The sequence below is a fragment of the Cupressus sempervirens genome, chromosome 5, assembly GCF_028749045.1.
Source record: "Cupressus sempervirens isolate cs-2001-9-10 chromosome 5, ASM2874904v1, whole genome shotgun sequence".
NCBI lineage: Eukaryota > Viridiplantae > Streptophyta > Pinopsida > Cupressales > Cupressaceae > Cupressus > Cupressus sempervirens.
Window position 1 is genome coordinate 252004411 of NC_143122.1, and position 22021 is coordinate 252026431.

A 22021-nucleotide genomic window follows, 5' to 3' on the forward strand; every position below is an offset into this window, starting at 1 on the left:
ACTCATTACTCAAGCATGCTCAAAAATCGGATATTCATGACCAAAAATCATTTCAAGGATCAGTTATAGCCGGTTGTGATAAACAAAAATATGAGAACAGAAGTTTTTGACATAGCATAGAGATTTGTCTGAACAATATCCACAGTGCAGATGTGATAGACATCAGCAACTTTCGAGAAAATACAATTAACAGGTGTAAAACCATGTTCTATGCCCCTTTGCAAACATCTCATTTTTGGTTCCAGTAAGGATGATTGAAGTGACAACTTTAATAAGATAATATTGTACCATCATAAAATCGAAGCATCCATCATTTAAGACGTTGTAGCTCCCGCCCTTTACTGATTTTGTGAACCATGGATAGATTTGTGTTCAATCAGCTCTTTTCCCACTCAATTCCTTTTCTTCCATTTTCATCTATGTAGTTTCCAAGACTTCGGGGTTACCCCTTCTCAGGATAACCCTGGTATAGGTCTACCCAAGTTACCAAGATGTTAAAGTTGTACTTCAGTCGGATAAAATTGGCTTAAAATATGTAGATATATGTGTAAGTAGTATACATTTATATCTATAATTTTCATTTATATATTATTATTATAGTGAGAATGAATCAAATTATATATATAGATAGATAGTTATTAAATTGAAAATTTTTGAATTCATTTATTTGCACAGAATTATAATATATTGCTGATTCTGTAAATATTGGTCTGATCAACTAAACAAATCGAATGTCAAGTGAATTGTATTAACACTTGTTATGACCGATAGTCATGTTCGATGGACGTGACTCCACAGTGGAGTCACTCACTGCCATCGAACGTGACTTCTCATCATGACACGTACATAATCATCGCCCGACCTGTGATATAGAAATTTAATGTATACAAATTAAAACCTCTTCAGGATTATTATCGCAGGTTAAGGCATCTCTCTCTTCAGTCAAACACATACATTATAATCAGTCCTCTACGTGTAACTGCCACTTTATAACAATTGATACAATTTAAATATCTTAAGTACATACATAACGATATTTGTGCCTCTCGTCTGCAGTCAAGAAGTTGTAGAAATATTACTATTCAAATACAGTTTACAATATAATCTATTATTAAAAATCTGCAATCCATACATAACGATATTTATGCCTCTCATCTGCAGTCAAGAAGTTGTAGAAATATTACTATTCAAATACAGTTTACAATATAATCTATTATTAAAAGTCTGCAGTCAGACTTGTTCAAAGGCATTACATTCAAAATTGATACTAGTATCAACCTCATATACTTTAATAAATAAAATATATATCCATAACCAGTCTGATCGATAATTCACCATAAAACCATGTTCTATGCCCTTAGCAGACATCTCATTTTTGGTTCCAGTATGGATGATAGAAGTGACAACTTTAATAAGTTAATATTGTACCATCATAAAATGGAAGAATCCATCATTTATGACCTTTTAGCTCCCGCCCTTTACTGATTTTGTGGACCATGGATAGATTTGTGTTCAATCAGCTCTTTTCCCACTCAATTATTTTTCTTCCGTTTTCATCTGTATTTTCCGAGACTTTTGGGTTACCCCTTCTCAAGATAACGTTGCTATAGGTCTACCCAAGTTGACCTAGACCACGATTGACCTGCACCCTAGGTAATTTGGGTCTCGTGGCCAGTTTTATCTCGGTGATTCAAATTTAGAATTTAGGTGACCCCGTCGGCTTTCTTTGCTTTTGCACCCGAAAACTAGTATAAATGGACGCTTAGGCACCTCATTTTCACATCACTAGACATCCAAGGACATCAAGAAGCAACTTCAAGCACTCAATCTAGTTGCTTTCCTAAGGCATTTCAAGCATTCAAGGTGTTTTCAAGATTTAAGGATCCTTTGTGAGCATTTCCTCTTCGAGATCTAGCCTTTTGCTGGCCATCAAGGGAGGAGATCTACATTGTGGCATTCATTTTCTTCTTTTTTTATGCACATTTAAATCCATGGCTCCATGATTTAGTTTTGGTAGATCCATTGTATTTGTGAAGATTTCCTCCATCAAACAGTATAGATTCATTTGTGAAGCTTTATATTACAAGATTCAACAACTCATTGATAACGAGGTTATTCACATATCTCGTTATGATGGGCATTTTGATCCTGATTTCTTAAAATAAAATCTAAGTCCCTATTATGTTGCTCTACACCATGTAACATTGTTAGCCCATCTCTTGTGTATTACGGAAGTAATTGGTAAATACTCGCTTGATATTAACAAAGACCAAATGGTCAATTTATACAAAAGAATGAGAAGATGTATCATTAGGAAACAATCGTAAAGAATAGAAACATTCTATTCTAGAGAAAGCAAAAAACGAAAGCAAACTTAAAGCTAATTAGCATGGTTTCCGAGAGACCTGTCTCCCCCCTAAAACTCGCGTCTCGGAGACTTTTCGCGTCTCCGGAGACCTCAAAAAAGGTTGGAGACTTCATGACAAAGTCTCCTGAAGTCTCCCCGTCTCCTAATCCAAAAAGTGAAGTCTCCCTGAAGTCTCCTGGTAAAATATAAATGTAAAATATAATATTAAATAATTTTATATATTTTAGCCCTCATTTGAATGTTTTTAATACAAAAATTAAGACCACCGACAATTTAAATGATTAAATCATTTAATATATTTTATTTAATAAATTAATAACTTTAAAAACATTAGAAACACTTTTAAAAAATTATTTTTATTCAACAATTTAAATGATTAAATCATTTAAAATATTTTTGGAGAGTGATGATTTTTTGGAGAGCATGATAGCTGAAGACCTTGAGATGGATGATCACAACCTTGTGGAGTAGATGATATTACCATCGACATACTAATACTAGATATATTTCTATTTTTTGTTTATTGTACAAAGTGCTCATTTTTGTTTGCATATCGGCAATTCAGCATCAAACTATACTTTTTTTAATTTAAAATTTGAATATGTAATGATAATCTTAGCGATTATCAATCTGATATGATGGTGATCATATGCAATATTCGAAAAACAAATACGTCTATGAGATACAATATTGTGATCATGTGAGTTTTGAAATCTGACTCTATGAGTCTATTTTAATTTTTAATGTGACATTACTATTATTATTTACTTTAGCCTTACAGTATTACTATTTTCAAATCTTGTATTTACTTTTAGTATTAGACTCTTTAAACTATTTAAAAAATTAAAAATTAAAAATTGCTGTCTCCAAGTACCCCCATCTCCTATTTGAAAAATTGTCGTACCGGTACCAGTACCAGTACCGGAGACCTTGAAGTCTCCCCATCTCCCAATGACCTTGCTAATTAGATATTTACAATAGATAACCATTAACTAATAATAGACGACTTATCTATTATTGTAATACCCTCCCTTAATGGTTAACCTATCCACAACACCAAGCTATCCTCTGAATTTGACAAACTTATCAGGACCAAGAGGCTTGGTGAGAATGTTTGCAATCTGATCTGTGGTAGAAACATACTGCAAATCTATAGTCCCGTCTTCAACCAGCTATCGTATGTAATGACAGTGAACATCCACATGCTCGGTTCGTTCATGGAACAGTGGATTTCGTGTTAACTTGATAATGCCTTCGTTATCAACAAACAAAGTAGTCGGTCCTATTGGTGACATCTGCATCTCCCCAAGCATTTGACAAAGCCAAACAACTTCACATCCTGCCTTAACAGTCCCTCTGTATTTGGCCTTTGTAGAAGAGAGAGAAACTGCCTACTGCTTCTTACTGGTCCATGTGACTGCACCGGATACCAAACTGAACACATATCCAAATGTTGACTTTTTATCAACAGAGCCTACCCAATCTGAATCTGTGAACCTACTGAGTTTAGGATTAGAACTTCGAGAGTACAAAAGTCCATAATCTGAAGTGCCCTTCACATAACAAAGCACACGCTTTGCTGCCATCCAATGATCAGCCTCAGGAGCTGTCATAAAGCGTGAAATATAGCTGACTGCAAAGCTGATATCAGGCCTAGTAGCAGAGAGGTAGATGAGGCTGCCTACTAGTTTCCTGTATGTAGTATCATCAACGGAAGGAGAATCAAACTTTGTTGATAACTTGAGACCTTTCTCCATAGGTGTAGATGCAGGTTTGCAATCTTGTACACGGAATTTGTCTAACAGGGCCCTCGCATATTTGGACTGAGAGATGAATATACCAGAAGACTGTTGCCAAACTTCAACACCTAGGCAATAATGCATGAGCCCAAGGTCAATCATATCAAAAGACGACCCATTTTTTTCTTCATAAATGTCATGGTTTTTGGTCGCGAGCAGAAGAGAGACAATCACGACCAGTGAATCGAGCTTAGTACAGACGTGAGTGGCCGGGAAAATGCCTAGCAAAATCGTGATTTCCAAATGCAATTTTGTAGACGATTCGCCCAAAAATCGTGATTTTTCAAATGATTTGTAGACCCCAATTTTCAGATGTGATTGTGTAGACAATTTGACCAGAAATTGTGATTTTGTAGATGATTTGCGTCAACCCTAGTTCAAGAATTTCTCCAAACAGAAAACCCTAGGCAAGTTTTAGAGAAATTAGCTGAAAAAAATTTGAAAAAATTTAAACAAATAATTTCAAGAAGAAATTATAAATTTTTCCGAAAAAATTAAAGTATTAGCTCTGATACCATATTACAGAAGTAATTGGTAGATACTCGCTTGATATTAACAGAGACTAGATGGTCAATTTATACAAAAGAATGAGATGATGTTTCTTTAGGAAACGATCGTAAAGAATAGAAACATTATATTCTAGAGAAAGTAAACTTAGAGCTAATTGGATATTTACAATAGATAACCATTAACTAATAATAGACGACTTATTTATTATTGTAATATTGTGGGCTCATTGTCATGCATGATTTGATTTGCAAGTAGAATAATAGGTCCTCTTTCTCCTTATTCCTACAATTGTGGGGCAAGGGAACCCTATCCATCTTTCCCATTCTCCCAAGAATCCACTTTCTCCTTAGTTGTGTGTTATTTGTTTATCATGTGACATCCAATCTTACATATTTGCAATTAGGCTTCCATTGTAGATAGATCATTTACCTTAGAAAATCACAATAGCGTGTTATCCTCTACAAGGATTTCCTTTTTCACTTCTTGCAAGGTATCTTATTGCATTCTTCCCTTCTATGGTATCGTTGAAGTTGTGACCTCTTTGGCTTGGATTGGGTGTTAACTGCGGATACTATCTAATGTTGAAATTGCTTTATCCTTCTTCATTACTTCCTTAAGATGTCAAAACAACCACTTATTTTTCCATCTTAATGGCGGAGCATACATGGTCCCTTATTTGCATATGCTTTTGTTCATCTCAAGCACAACATATAGAGTACACTAGCATATCACAACTGTTGGAAATAGAAGATATTGTTGGAACTTGAGTGTTGCAGAGATGTTGTATTGATGTTGTGTTGCAGAGATGTCATTGATGTCAACATATGTTCTTTGGTTCATGACAAATTTAGATCCAGTACATCCTGCGCTACTTATCAGTTCACCATAGACAGTAGTTGACAGATATCGGTCTGCGAGGTTACATTTGTATCAAAGAATGAGGGTAGACATCATGTCTATGTTCAATTTAATTTATGTGATATTCTAGTTGAGTTAAAGCTTGTGGTAGCAAACCATTGTGCAGGAAAATGTGATTGAGTCAATTACACTACTTTTGCCATATCTTGATGATGGGCAGGAATTAATGTTGGTGAGCATAGAAGACGACAGAAGACATGTTCGTGCAAGTATGTCTGGATTTGTGAGTCATTTGACTTAATCTGAAAAGGTCGTTCATGTGTGACATGTGATGCGTTTCACTGCCAGCTGACTGGATTGTTGTAATGTGTGAATTATCATTGGCAAATGTTATATTCTTATTGTATCATGTGAGACACTTCATATAATATTTGTACAGATGCTTAAAAAGGCGTGTACGTGTTACATCCCTATTTATGCTTAAAAATAAAATGCTCTTTATAGTCGTTGTAAACTTCATGTGAAGTTGATTTGGTTAAGTTAGTTATTATTATCGTTCATGTGAAATGGAAGTGTTTGTTATTCATTATAAATTCATGGGATTTGGAATAATGGTTAATCTTTATGATGTCATATGAATTGGAAAAGGATAGTTATATGAATATGAATACTTGTTGTCGTAAAATTGATTTGATTGAATGGGGAGAAATATGTTATTACAATTTTGTTCATATGGTGTTGTGCGTATAATTGCAATAGCATTTCATATTTCACAAGCTTGCTGCAAATCCCACATTTTTGTGTCATGCTCACATTGTATTAACATTTATACCCCATTAGTTTCCTAGGATTGCACCTACAGTGCCATGAGATTGCACTTTTGTTTTCTCTTACATATTCAGTGTACTCCTTGACAACAAATCAAGGTGTCTTGTTACTAGAAGCTGCAGGCAGGGAGCTATATCCGGCAATCCAATTTCATTTGCTCTTGAGGCAGATAATATTACGAAGTAATTGAAAAATATTTACTTGTTAATAACAATGATCAAGAGATCAATTTATACAAGAGACTGAATGATGTTTCCTTAAGAAACAATCGTAAAGAATAGAAACTTTCTATTCTAGCTAAGAGAAAAATAGCAGTTATCTACAACTAACTAAAACATAGAAACATTATATTATAGAAACAAAAAACTAAATATTAGAAACATTCTAATATTTACAGAAGATTACAATAGATAACCATTAGATACTAAACAGAGATAATAGAAACTATCTATTATCGTAATAGATAATACCTTGGTTAGGTCATGCATTCTTAAGCTTTCTTACCATTTTGCTATATTAAAAGGCTTTGAAAGTTCTAGTTTGGAATTCAGAAAGAAATATTTTATGTATTATATAGAGACAGACAGATTAGCTCTGAAATGAATGCCTTGTTTGCATAAGATTATAGCATAAAGCCTGCATAAGGATCACATTAAATTATTGCATATTGTGATAATTGTTCCTTCAAAACTTAAATCAGAATTGGAAAGATCTCTAGCCCCATGCAAATACTTATACAAGGGCATCCTTAATATGCCTCTGAGATAAGAGGAAGCACTCTCAGTGTGTTAAGGGAACTGATAATAATTAACATGCACTCATTATGTAAATATTTGTCAGAAGCCCGAGTTGGGCAGAAAGTGATGGACTGAGATAAACCATAATTGTCCAAGGATATCGACAGTCATACTAAGATTCATCAAGGATGACCAGCAAGGTCAAGATGAAGAGTATGGGCTGATTGTTTATGAACAATGAGTTATACCTGCAAGATAAAAGGAAGAAATCAGTATTTAAAATAACATGTTAATGAACTTAACAAGTATTGTACACTAAGTCAGCTCATGGTGATCGGGGTACTAATCTTGTTGTCAAGTCGAGCGGTGGGTGATCGGGCACATAGTGTCGATTTAAATCCTTGGTCAGGGTAGGTTTAGTGGCATGCTTGCTAATGTGATTACTAGAAGTTTGGGTTGCTAGCAGTTGGATAGATGGGTTGATGGGAAGGACTCCATAGCCTAGTTGGTTGCCTAGCCGACACTCTAACACCAAGATGCTCAGTTGCAGGACAGGGTATCCCATGCCTAATCTCAAGTAGGGAGGGTCTTTCTCAATTGAGATAGTGTGGGGATACTTAAGGATCCACGTTTGGGAGGTAAGCACCTGACAATGCTTCTCTTCTCCACCAGATGCCAAGACTTGCACAAGACAGGGATATATTGCGCATTCAAGTTAACTTCTTAAAAGGGCACCTTACTTTATGTATTTCATTTTCAGTTGAAGATATGTTAGAATATTGCTAGATTAGTTACTCTCTTTCCATGTACTAGGATTCAGTTTATCTGTTATAGTCATTGATCCCTTTCATTTGAATGCGTAGAGTAGATTTTATAACTGTTTCATGTGAATATGAAAGATATTGTTTATAACATTTATAATTAATTGATTATTTAGAGGTGGGAAATTTTAGCATTTTACAGTATGCCTTGGCATGGTCTTATGTAATTAATTGTACATTGGGGAAGCCCTGTTGGGCCCATTTGCCGTTGCACCAAAAGCCATGACTGTTAGTGAACATGGAACACCACATAATTAACCACCTGTGGGCACGGGAGCGCGTCGCATCACCCAACAATCTCCCCCTCGACGTGCATACCAGGTGCTTACACAGGTCGGGAAGGCACCGGAGAGATTTGAACCCATGACCAGGCCAAAACCAGGCTCTGATACCAATTGTTGGGCCCATTTGCCGTTGCACCAAAAGCCATGACTGTTAGTGAACATGGAACACCACATAATTAACCACCTGTGGGCAGGGGAGCGCGTCGCATCACCCAACAATCCCTAATAGGCTGACGTAACTAATTATTTGTAATGAATATAAAGGATAGTCATTCTCCTTGTTCAAGATGTTTAGATATGAGCCTTGATCCTAGATTATCATAACAGAGCAGAGTAGTTGTTTGGATGCTTGTGAAGAGGTGTGAGTGAAATCTATTCTTGATGGACTTCAAAGGAATTGTTTTGGCAAGTAAGTTTCAAATCAATTAGTTCATGTTTATTAGGTACGTTGTCCTAAAAGATCTATTGTTCACTTTTCTCAAAGCATTTGGACTATGGGTCTACTTATTCTCATCAACCTTTAACAGGGTTAGAACCTTCTAGCAATGGTTCAAGGTCTCCTAACAGTGATTTGTCCTGTAACAGGGACCTTTGTCCTAAATGCACTGTATTTGACTCCTAACAAGGTCACATCCTTAACAGGGACTGTTGTACTAAATGCATTGTATTTGACTCCTAACAGGATCACATCCTTTCACAAGTAACTTATTTATTAATATACTATTTCGTGACTGACATCCCTTGTGCAAGGGCACCCATGGCTCCTCATGGATCCATCATTTGATGTTCTTGGTTGTAATAAGAGCCTCTTCCAAAAGCCTTTCACTTTTACTCATGTTGTCTTACATTGTAACCCTAATTAGCCTCATTAGGCTATTAGGGTCAACTATGGTCAACGATGGTCAAACCATCCTATTACATGTATTGATGAGAAATGATGTTTTCAAGTCCTTTAGGGTCCTTTGGATTAGTTATAGCTTAAATAAGTCACTTAATGTGACAATTGCAAAAAATGTCCTAATTGTGCAAAAGTTGCTCAAAATGTGACATGGGCAATTTGGCAACATTGTCAAGAAAGTTGCTTTTGGTAGTTTAAAGGCTAGGAATTTTGAGATTTGGTTGTAACTAATTGAAATATGTTCTAATTGATTAGAAAACTTGAAAATGGGGGATGATAAAGTTTTACAAGAAATTGAAGTGATTGGTTTTGTTGTTCCATGTGAAATTTTACTATTTGTCTACTATTTTCTAGGATTGTATGAATATATATTGATTGTGCCATTGGATTAATAGACATGGTTGGATAGCCCTATGAGTCTGTTTTCCATTGCATTGTTTGGAGGCATTAGGTGACCATTGAAGCAAGTTACAAGCAAATTTGTGAAGATTGATCTAGGAAAGCAATCTAACTTAGGGTTTTGGAAACTCGTGGCCTTAACCTAACATTCGACTATAGAATCTAGCTAGTTCTTGGGGAATGTTAGACTCACTTATATACTACATGATGCACTTGGTTTTGGAGCAAACTAATAAATCCCTGATTTTTGTCGTGAAGCCCTAGCTTTGCATTTGGATGTGACAAGCATAGATTGAAAACTCGTAGAGTAAGCAACGAGTTTTTGTATAAAACATGGCAAGCTTAAAAAAAATCTCGCCTGTGGCCGCATACATGTGCTTAAAGGCCAAAAACAGCTTTTTTATTTACCAGTTTCTTTTTGCAACTTTGTGGACTTGAAGTAGTGGAGAAAAAAAGCCTTCCAAGCCCTTGTTAGCTGATTGCAAGCTATTGAAGGCAAATTTGAGTGGATTTAAAGCGGATTTCAAGTTTTGGAAGAAAAATCTCATTCCCAGGTAGGCTTGTTGAGTTTGCTTTTATGCTTTTAAGAAACATTCAATTGCTTTTTTGTTGCATGTAAATGAATTCAAATTTATTCCAGAGTAGTTAGAAATGATTTTGAATCATTTGAAGACATTTCAACACTTTTTTTGACCAAACAAATTAATCTATCATTGTTTTTTTTAAGCATGTGTAGTTCTTTTTTCTAAGTTTGGTGAGATTCTACACTAAACAAAAAAAAATTGGTGAGACCCTTTGTCACAAGGTTTGCACTAGTTTTCTTGATGTTCCAAGGTATTATAAAAACAAAATTGTCCTTGAAACAAATGTTTGCAAGTCAAGAATGGCTTGAGTCACCTTACTAGAAGAGGTCTAAAGGAGAGACTGTGGCACATATAGTCTTTAACCAAAAAAATTTAAACAAGGCTACTGAGATTGTGAAGGTAACTTCAAAACATTAATTTTTTAATTATTCCCTATCAAGTTTCATTATTAATTTGTAACTTACAATGTCAATAACTTCATCAATCAATCATTTTGTAAACGAACCCCAATGGAATGCCTTTATGAGGCCACGAATAGGGCCAAAGAGTCTGTTAGAAATTACTACAAGGGCAAACTCAAATTTGATCCCATTTGGGAAATAACTGATAGGAGGTGGAACAATATGCTCCACCAACCCATTCATGTAGCAAGCTACTTCCTCAACCCCAATTTCAGGCACTATGATTCTTCTTCATAACTCAATAAGACTTCATTTTACTTTGCTTTTTACGTTGTGTACTAATACTTGATTTCACTTTATCTTTGTTTTAGGCATGATGATTCCTTTGAGATCCTAATGGAGAAGTCATGGAGAGCCTCTCTATATGCATTTGATGAGGATGATATCAGATGTTGCGCAAAGTGACTTTGTTGTGACCATACAAAAATCTACGGAGAATCAAAGGGTAATTTGTTCTCTTCTGAGCTAGCAAAGAGAGCAAGAGGCCTCAAACCCTAGGTAAACCATAAATTTTAAAACATTTAGAATTTCACCATTTGATAAGTTATGTTTTCTCTTTTTTCATTACTTTATAACTTATTAATATTTTATTTTGCAAACGCCTGGTGGCAAAGTTGGGGTGGCAATACCCCCAATCTAAAGCAATTTGCTCTCAAAATCTTGTGCCAGCCTTGTAGCTCATCCCATTGTGAGCGCAATTGGAGCTTATTTAGTCCATACAAAGAAGAGAAACAAATTGACTCAAAAATGCCTCAATGACCTTGTTTATGTGCAACATAATCTTACATTGCGCATAAAAAAAGGCACAACATACAATACCTAGTCCACTAGTTTTGGACAATATAGATACTTATTCTAATTGGACAGTACAGGACCTGGGTCCATATTTTCAAAGGATGACATCACTAATTTGGAGAGGCAGGCCATCGAGGAGGAGGGGGTGGATTGGATTTCACATTGGATGACATTGACGAGGAGGACGAGGAGGACGAGGAGGAGTCATTATTGACAAAGACAGGAGGAGATACATCCAAGATAGAGAATGAATTAGTAGGGATACTGAGCAAGGAGACACAGCCACAAACTTTACACTCACGCCTAGTGCAAGGTTCCTCTTCTAGGACTGGACCCTCTCCCTTCTATACTAGTAGAGTTGGGAAGATGAATATGTGATTGTAATAACATATTTACTTCTAGTTTGACACAAACTATTTACTATTTTGCTTCCCGCCAATCAACATTCCGCAAGAGAATGCAATTCAATATATCTAAACTCTGCATGTTTCTTTGTGTTCTCTTTGATTAACTCATTAGATGCATCTTCTCATTAGATTTTGTAAAAATAAAAGTATTTTTAATTAAATTTAATCCATCTTTTAGGTTCTCGAGTTTTTTCCCAAGTATATTTTAAAAATTGGCCAAATTTCTCCCAAGTTTTTTTTGGGGATTAGCGAGTTTTTGCTGAGTGAGAGTATTCCATCTATGCTGACAAGTTTGGCAAAGAGGAAAATGTGTGTTGCAGCAAAGAGATGAAGGGTGTGAGTGCCAATTTATTGTTGATTTATAGTCTCTAGACATAAACAGGCCTAGATCAAGTGCCATTTTGCCTTGGTCAAACAATTTGGATGGAGATTGGACAAACCCTCACTTGTTAGGCCTAATAGGCTTGTTTGGGCTCAAATTTGGTTGACCCAGTCAAATGCAAAACCCTCATCCCATTTTGTGATATATAGATAAAAGCCAAAATAGTCAATTAGGAGGGTTGATAACTTGATAGCATTAGGTCTCTTTCTAGCCTAATTTGTGCAGACTACTTTGTGGGTATTTGGGAGTGAGTTCAACTAGTGTTATTTGGTCATGTCAAGTGGAAAAGAGTTGGGAAAAGCACTGACACTTGTTTGAAGGATGTGCTCGTGAGAACTTGGTTGGCAAGCGAAAGTAGTGTCTAAGGTAGGTCTTAAGGGTTCAAGGTTCAAGAAGGAATTTGGAATTCCCCTCTTGTAGAGTCAGAATGCCTATTGAGAAAGGACACTTGGTGTGTACCTGGCAAGGTTGAGAAGCGAACACAACCTAGGTAAGTATTACAATGATAGATAACAGTCTATTATCAGTTAATGGTAATCTATTGTAAATATCTAGTTAGAATAGAATGTTTCTATTCTTTACAATCGTTTCCTAAGGAAACATTGTTTTATTCTTTTGTATATATTGACCTTTCGGTCTCTGTTAATAACAAGCATGTTACCAATTACTTTGTAATATGGTATCAGAGCTAATACTAAAAAAAATTCGACAAAATTTATAATTTCTTGAAATTATTTGTTTAAATTTTTTCGAAATTATTTTCAATCAATTTCTCCTACAACCCAACTAGGGATCCTGCCTCGAGGAATTTGATTGCAAAGAAACATGTTTCGCTAGAAGTAACGACTGTATTATTCCTAGGGTTTTTTGCATCGTTGCTAGGTTGCCGACTCAAATCACGATATTTTCTTGTTGTTAATTCGCAATTTCCATGTGTGCTTTCTTCTTCTACAACATGTGGCTTCCTCTTCCGTTTGGTCTGCCTGTATCTACAAACCACCGCCTACATTTAAACACAAAAAAAAACCCGCAATTTTTTGCTCCCCAAATTCGCGATTTTTAGAGCTCCGAAGGTCATTGTTTCATGGTATTTTTTTGGTGTAGAAACTCGTCTCTGTGCATCAAATTATCATATTTCTTGCCGTCTTAGATTGATGCATCTGCTACGGAAAACGTCCAATTTTTTTGTCTCCAAAACTCCATTATTCTACAAATTCGAGCTTTCTTGGCTGTCGATTGTGTTTTTTATGAAACCCTAATTTTTGAGCTTGGAAAAAAAATTTGATCTCAAATTTTTGGTGGGTTTTTTGAGAGCTCAATAGGGTTGTCATCAAATTTTTTTGGATGCCTCGATTTTCGTGTCTCGATTTTCAAGAGAACGGATCCAATGAACGACACCATATTCCTTCTGAGTTTTTCAAGCTCTCTTCTAGGTCACTCTCTGATATTTCTGGGTCTTTTGTTTTTTGCCTCGAAGAACATGTCTTCACAAATTTTCACAATTTTTCATTGAAAAACATGCCATGGCATCTCTAACAAACATTCTGCTCTAGCACATCTCCAAATTCAATGGTCAAAATTATGGCACTTGGAAGCAGCGGATCATCACAATTTTTGAATATTGGAACACCAATCAACTTGTTTTGGGCGTTACAAAACATTTGACTGCTCCTAGTTCTAATCAGGATACATGGGATCTAAATAATCGAGAGGTTATCCGTGGCTAATGATCAGCTTTCCCAGATTCCATCAGGCAAGACAGCTGCCAAGATCTGGACACATCTCAAAGGTCTTCATGAGACTTCTAACAAAAGCAAAGTCTTCTTTCTGAAAAACGCTCTGTTTTCTATTGTCATGGATGAGCGCACCTCACTCCAAGTACACCTTAATCGGATTTAGGAAATCTATGATCAGTTACTTGCCATCGGTTGCAAGATGGAGGAACAGGATATTGTGGTTATGACTCTTCGGAGTTTACCAAAGTCTTATGAGCATTTTATCGAGACTCTCAACACCACATCTTCTAGTGTTGATTTGAAGTTCACTAATTTCTGCACGTTGCTTCAGAAAGATAGGTGGAAACAACAGTTCAGTAGCAGCTCCAGTTCCACCTCCACAGAGCAAGCCTTCGCTATGAAACCCTTTCAGAAGGATAAAGGCAAGTTTCAGCAGCCATCTCGGCAGAAGTCTTCTACTCCAACATCAGATGGTTCCGGAAAGAAGAACATTCAATGCAACTATTGCCACAAATTTGGACACATGAAGGTTGAATGTTGGAAATGCTTAGCTGCACAATCTAAGCAATCAAGGTCGCAGCCCAAAGCAAATAGTGTAGAGCACACTAAGGTAAGGACGGAAAGTACAGGACCTTGGAGAAAAGGCGCCTAAGAATCTTGTATTGTAAGAAAACCCTAAGGATACCTATGGAACCATTGGTCACTCTGCATCAATTTCCACCAGGGTTTTTCCCTATGAACAAGGGATTTCCTCAAAAACAAAAATTAGTGTGTTATAGTGTATGGTTTCTTATTCTTGTGCTTGTTGGTGATCAGTTTTATAAGTTTGGATTTAATTATGTTTGCTCACAACTAATTCACACCACCCCCCCTTCAATTGTGGTGCGTAGACGTTACTTTTTATTAACAACTTTGTAGGACCAATTACTCTTCTCTTTGCATATTTTCGATGAGTACACTAGCATAACACAACTTACTAGGGCTAGTTACTCTTCCTTTTTTTTACATGTCTTGCATTGGTTGACTAGCATACCACACACACTTGCTAGACCATTTGACCTATCCTAGCACATACACAAACCAACTTCATAGTATAGGAGTACAATATCATGGGGGTGTAAAGCCGTCGTAATGCACAAAGGCTTCTAGGAGTGACCATTGGGCACACAAACCTGCTAGACCATTCAATCCTACCCTTTTATGTGGGACTGACTATTGGGCACATAAACCTGTTAAACCATTTGTTCCTACCCCATTTTTCATGGGATTCACTATGCGGCACACAAACCAGCTACACTATTCAATTCTATCCCTTTGGTGTGGTTCATAATAAGGAACACAAACCTTATTGGGCGAGTTGATCTCTCTCTCTCTCTCTCTCTCTCTCTCTCTCTCTCTCTCTCTCTCTATGATTTCCGATATGATAAAGACTCAAGCCTATTGGGGGCTTCATAGTTTCTTCGTCTCCTTAGTCATGATGAGATCAACTCTTGCTTTTGATCTACTTTACCGTGAGTATGAGGTAACTCATACTCCCACCTAAAAGAGCTAATTGTGCAGGAGGTTTGAAGATAAGTTGGAAACTGAAGATCATTATATCTAGGAATGTTCTATATCAGACAGCTTGACATAAATATAGCTATTATTCTCGCAAAAGGAATAAATGGACAAATATTCAAGGAACTGTCACTAGAAAAAATGTGATGAGAGTTATTCAACTGAGATATCAGAATTCAATAGTCTTTTATCTGTCAAAGGTTTTTGAGTGACTCGGTATGTAATGTTATTCTAGAAGATCTATACTAATGATGTAAAAAAAATTCAAGCTTACAATTTTAACTTGGCAGGCAGCAAATTATAGTCTTATGACATTTAATGCATGGCATTTCAAATGAACTTTAGAGGCCTTGTATACACTTAATAGGGTATGAACAACTAAAAACACTGTAAAAGGATTTCAAGCTTTTTCGTAATAGTTGCAGGAAACTTACAAGCACTGATTCTATCATAATTTGCAAGGCATTACGTCATAACAAATCACAACATTGCAAAAAAGAGCAAGTACAACAAGCAGTCAAAGGAGCAATCATAAAAGGATGCAACTGCCCTCAATATTTCCCCTAAAAATCACACTGAATTCTTACCCTTTATGAATAATTTAAGAATGATGAATTTAAACTAATCACAATAAGTCAGCATTACAATATTATTTTTAATCATCAAACCTGTAAGAAATGTAGTTGGAGCAACATAAGCGCCACCAGGTGTTAAATCAAACCCACTTGCCCGTTTACTGCAGAAAAAACAAGAATATCACACATTTAGAGTCAACACAAATTGAGAGATTTAAATCAGTCGTTGTCTCATAAAAGAACAATCAACAACAGGATTCAAAGAATTAACATCTTTTTATATAGGACCAAACAGAAATTAAATCTTCTGTGATGTTTCTCACCTACAAGAATAGAAAAGCGCACAAACAGTTTCATTTTAAGCCAACTGAACATAGTAAGCAATATCTTGTTAATATCATTTTTTTAACTAGCATGAAGACTAGTTTGTTCAGTTAAAACAATCACTCTATCATTCAGGAAGGAGAAGGAGAAGTACTTGAGCTCTACGGGCCTCACTCTCTCACAGGGGAAGCACACCTGAAAAGCCTTACCAAATAAGGAAATGGTCAGTTCCCCCCCCAGCCTTGCCGGAAGCCTTCCGAACCCTCCCCTTAAGAGTGAGCCCATTCTCATTTGTGAAGAAATCTCATCTAAAATATACAATCCAACAACAGAATACTATTTTTCTGATAAATAAGTGAAGGAAGTGGAATCCCTCTCCCGTTCATTAACTCCAGAATAGATTAAAACTTAACAGAAGGCATGTCATTAACATGGGACAAAGAAAAAGGTCTTTCGCAAACAGAGACACTCAGACAAACTCAACTTGCCCTACTTAGCTACAAATTGATAACAAAAATGAATAATCCTAAAACACGGTCACCATAACTTCAACTATCCCTTCTTAACTTGAGATTGGAAAACCATCCTGCATTTAATCTTTGTTTTCTTGGAAATGTTAATGTTTGATAGCTTCAGTCGGATAAGCCTATATATAATTATGTAAGAGAGATAATTTATATGTATATGTGTTCTTTATATTTGAGTTATAAGGTTATTGTTATATGAGGAAAATAAGGGATCATGAATCTAACCTATATCATGGTTGGTCCTCTAGCATGTAGTTCTCTCACCTTCAATTGAATGGCAGGGGTTGAAACCTATTGGAATCAGCCTTCAGGACATACAGTAAAGGGTAAACCGATCCTTAAGGCTGTGAGGCCCATCCCCGAGCAATCGTATCACCTAACCAACCTTGGTCTGTTTCCGTTCCCGACTCTCTAATATATATATATATATATATATATATATATATGATTAAGTTTGTTATTATATTATTTATCTGATTAATGAATAGACATGTCCCTTTAGGGGGCATGTCTATTCATGGCCTATTCTCAATATTAATCTAAGAAGTTGTTGCATTTGGAACACACATACTGAATAGGCAGTGCTATTACATTTGCAACAATCATATTCTTAAAACCTCAACATGATATCAGAGCGCGTTCGATCTTAGGGATCTTTTGACATCTATATGGTGAGCGGCAGAATACTACGATGGCGATCCTAAGTTGAATGTGTATAAGAGCGCATTCGATCTTAGGGATCTTTTGACATCTATATGGTGAGCAGTAAAATACTATGATGGTGATCCTAAGTTGAATGCGGTCTCACACCGTATTTCGAAGATAGTAACCATGTTAAATACTAACATGTGATCAAGTCACGTTGAGAATGGAGAAGGCGATCTTCAACATGCTAGGAAGCCGTGGGAGGAAGACATTTCTAAAACAGTGACAGGTAGCAATCAAACGAGTCGGCGAGAGCCCTCCTTCTGATATGTGGGCATAGTGCAAATACAGGAAGAAGCCTATTAACGATTCTCTGTACCTCGGGGTTACTATAGTTGCAACAACTCCTAGTTGTTTGGCAAGGTGGGATCAATGTTTTTTTGCAACAAGATTATTGTGCACACTAGTAGTGCCCACACTTTTGAATTCTACTACTACAAAGCCAAGCAGAAAGCCAGGACTAATAGGAGTAGTGTTCGACATGGATGGGATCTTGACTGTTCTTGTTATCGACTTTGCTCTCATGAAATACAAAGGTCTTGGCAACAATCACCTTTACCTTAAAACTGGAAGCACCTCGCATATTGATATGCTTCACGAAATTGAGCAATGGAGTCCTAAGAGGCAGGATAAAGCCTATTCTATTATTACATACATTGAGCATCAAGCTCATGAGCGCTTACAGATAATGCTTGTCTACATTGGGTACAAAGAAAAGTCATTTGCTTCTAATTTAGATGTTCTCATATCTGTTGTTTTTGATGCAAGACACTCGAACCTTGGGGAATGCTTGACTCTAGACAAATAAGGACATTCTCCACTTTCAAGTGTTATTGTTGAATTATGGATGACTACAGGGATGTTTTTCATGCGCAACAAAGGTGTTGTAGTACAAGATCGTACCAAAGACCAAAACTAAGCAACTATGTCGCAATTTAAACTGATAGGGTGAAGCCATCCTACAGGCTCCACCCACCAAACCCCATCGAAAAAGAATGCTCCAACGGAATCTCGAGCACAGAAGCAAGAGAATTGACAAACAATCATAATGCCCGAGAATAACCCCAATAGAGAGAATAATAACAATAATTAGACAGACTTCAAGCAAAGGTTGATTGAAGGTGCCATGTAAGAGAAATCTTCATATGTGAAAGGAAAGAATATTTGCATCGGTTTATATTTGAAGAGATTATTAAATGCACTGATGAAAAGAACTCCAATAATCATATTATTATTAGTCAACGATTTCAAACAAAGATTAATTTAAAGGTGATTGTCATACAAGTGATTTATTAATCAAAGATTCATTTGGAAGAAGTCTAATTATCAAGATGAGGAAATATGTCCAGTCAAAGAGATGTGACCATTAAGATATGGAAATATCAATGAACTTCAAACACCGAATATGAGGGAGTATTGATAGTAGCATCAATAGGACAAATCAAGAAGTATGAAAGATTAAACAAAAGGATATTGATGTGCAGTTAAGTATTTATTATTCTTGAGTACTTTAATTAGCTAATCAATGTAGTCTCTCTCTTATTTGTACTTTTATATATACTATAAGAGCTATGTGCTTTGATCTTTCCTCCAAGAATGTTATTGAAAGAAAAGGTAGATTGGTATCAAAGGGAGTCTGACACTTCTTCATAAGAAACTTGGATGAGGAGTTCAGATGATTGATATTCAGAGGGAGTTCAAAAGTCCATATGTGTGACTATGATTTTAATGGGCCTACCCCTTGTGTACATCATGAGGAAGAGATAGCTTCCAAATGATGTCACTTGTATTTGCACAAGTTACTATAAGGTGACGATATTACAATAACTTGTATTATGAGATCAAACAAACTGAGTATATGGTGAATGTCTTGCATCTCAACATTTTGGAAGGCCATTACCCAAAGTATTTGGTGAATGTCATTGATATTCTGGGAGACCAATACTCTTGATATCAGATGTGAAATCAAACCTTTTGAGTACTTGGTGAATATCGAATGTCGATATTCTAAAGACCAATACTCTTGCTATCAGACGTGATATCAAACCTTATTTGGGTACTCGATGAATATCATGTGTCGATATTCTGAAAGACCAATACTCATGATATCGAATGTGATATCAAATGGTGGAAATCTTCTAAGATATCCTTAAAATTGTTATTTGTAATATTACGTCGAAGTAATATTTATTCTTGTGTGTTTATCCTTCTAAGCTAAGAGGGAGTGTTGATGTTTGATAGCTTCGGTGGGATAAACCTATATATAATTATATATGAGATATTATTTACATGTATGTGTTCTTTAGATTTAAGATATAAGGTTATTGTTATATGAGAAAAATTAATATAATATAATATTATATATATATATATGATTAAGTTTGTTATTATATTATTTATCTGATTAACGAATAGACATGTCCCATGAAAGGACATGTCTATTCATGACCTATTCTCTATATAAATCTACGAGGTTGTTGCATTTGGAACACACATACCGAATAGGCAGTGCTATTACATTTGCAATAATCCTATTCTTAAACTTCAACGAGAAAGATTGTTTTCTCTACAATATAGTCCACTTTTCTGGGTTATCATCTGTTGATTCTAAAAAGGTCTTCTCAAGAACTGTCAATGAAAACCCCCAATCAAAAGAATCCTCCACGATTGAAGAACAGACAGAGCCACCTTGATATGTCAATGTTGAAGTAGATACTTCTATAACTTTGTTAGGGTAAGAGTGCCATTTGAAGAAGACGGAGTGTAGATAAAGAATCATTGTTCTTAAAGGATACATTTCAAAGAATCTGAAGCAACTGCTCCAAGACGGTTAGGTTGAACCAATCACTGCTTCCATTTTACCCCAATTAGGATAATTTGATAAACCGATTGATACTTAAATTATATACCACTTTCCACCAGGTAGCCTACCTTCGAGAACTTGGCTTCCTTGCAATAGAAGGGAATTTTGGATAGGAAGCCACCAAATGACCCATGGTCCCAAGCATTACACAATGGCAACCAATATCTGAATGTGATTTCTTAACAATTTAGTTGTTGCTTGCAAATTCTGTCACCCACTTTTAACCAAATTTTTTCAGGTGAACTTTTAGCTGGATCCAACTGCACAAGAATTCTTGCAAAGGTGAAGTGATTCAAAAGTAGAGGCGCCTCCGGACTGAAGATGAGTTTTTCAAGCAAATTCTCTGAAAACAAAGAGGAAGGTTGAACAGTCTGACCCATACTGGAGAAACCAAATAAGGTTTAGTGAGAGAATTAAAACTCCAAATAACCGGGTTTTATACCCAGGAAAACATTGTTCCAGAACCAAGGACCCCCTGAAGCAAAGAAACCATGTCCTTGAGGGAGCACAGAAGATAAGAAAAAATAATTTAGCACAAAAGCATGTAACAATGTTATTCTCCACAATGGAATTCCAATTTTTCAAAATCCAAGAATGTAGGTTAGCCATGCTAGGCCAGAAATTTTGAAACCTTCAAATTGAAGTTAACTCCTAGTACTATTCATCAGTCTCCTTGACATCTGCCCAAAACTTCATGATCTGAACTGAATCAGGCTGAACCCTGCTACACAGAGGATGATGCTGTGTTGCTAAAGAGGATTTAGAAGATGCCCTAACCTTTTCACTGGCTTAAGAATCCATTTTATCAGCATGAGAAGCAGAACGAACCCTAGGATTGTAATTGCAAAATCCCCCATCACCCTAAAAATATTAGAATTTAAGGTTAGCCAAAGCAGCATTCTTAGCCCCAGCACCAGGAACCTCCATGAGACAGGTATCCCTAAAGGGAGAATCAGAGACCTAAGCACCTGAAGCCAAAGTGAGTTCTTAGTAGAAAGAAGAATCCTGACGACAGAGCTGATGCCTCTTAACATTCATTCAACAACCATTCTAAAATCCTACTCTGACATGCAAAGCTTTTGCAATGATCTTATTCGATAAATGTTAAGTGAAAGGAAAGTGCACAGCAACAGAAGAGTTTCTTGGAGCCATTTCGCAGAGAAAATTTGGAACATCAAATGTGTTTTGTTAGCTAGTTTCTCTTTTTCCAATTTTTGTGATAATTTCTCACTTTTTTCTTCTGGATTGAACGAATGAATGTATCTTTCAAATTATGTATGGAATTAGAAAGGATACTCTTCCTGGTCCTAAAGGCACCTATCAAAGAGTCCATACATTCATAAAATATAGCAGAAAACAACCAGTTAGAATCCCCAATAGCCTATACCAGTACTATAAATATCTTGGTGCTCATATAATAATGATGACATGAGCTTGAACAAATATCTGTTGTGGCTGTATTTTTTACTTATAAGACATCGAATGAAATAGCAACTAAATACACAGTTCTTTAATTTGCTATCCTTTTCATTGTGTAGAAACATATTTCTGCACTTGATATCCTTACTTTTCTGAGAAAATGATGCTGAGAAAAATTTCAGAA

General features: G+C 36.0%; 1 protein-coding gene across 3 annotated transcripts in view; it reads right to left on the reverse strand.

Annotated features, from left to right (window-relative positions):
* LOC149555475 (splicing factor U2af large subunit B-like) overlaps window positions 1–22021 on the reverse strand; it is a 59491-nt gene that overhangs the window by 16953 nt on the left and 20517 nt on the right. For all 3 annotated transcript variants that reach the window (XM_089829527.1, XM_089829526.1, XM_089829525.1), the window contains exon 4: window positions 16093–16160. In XM_089829527.1, the coding sequence (XP_089685653.1) occupies window positions 16093–16160 (68 nt within the window). The remainder of the gene's footprint in view (window positions 1–16092; window positions 16161–22021) is intronic.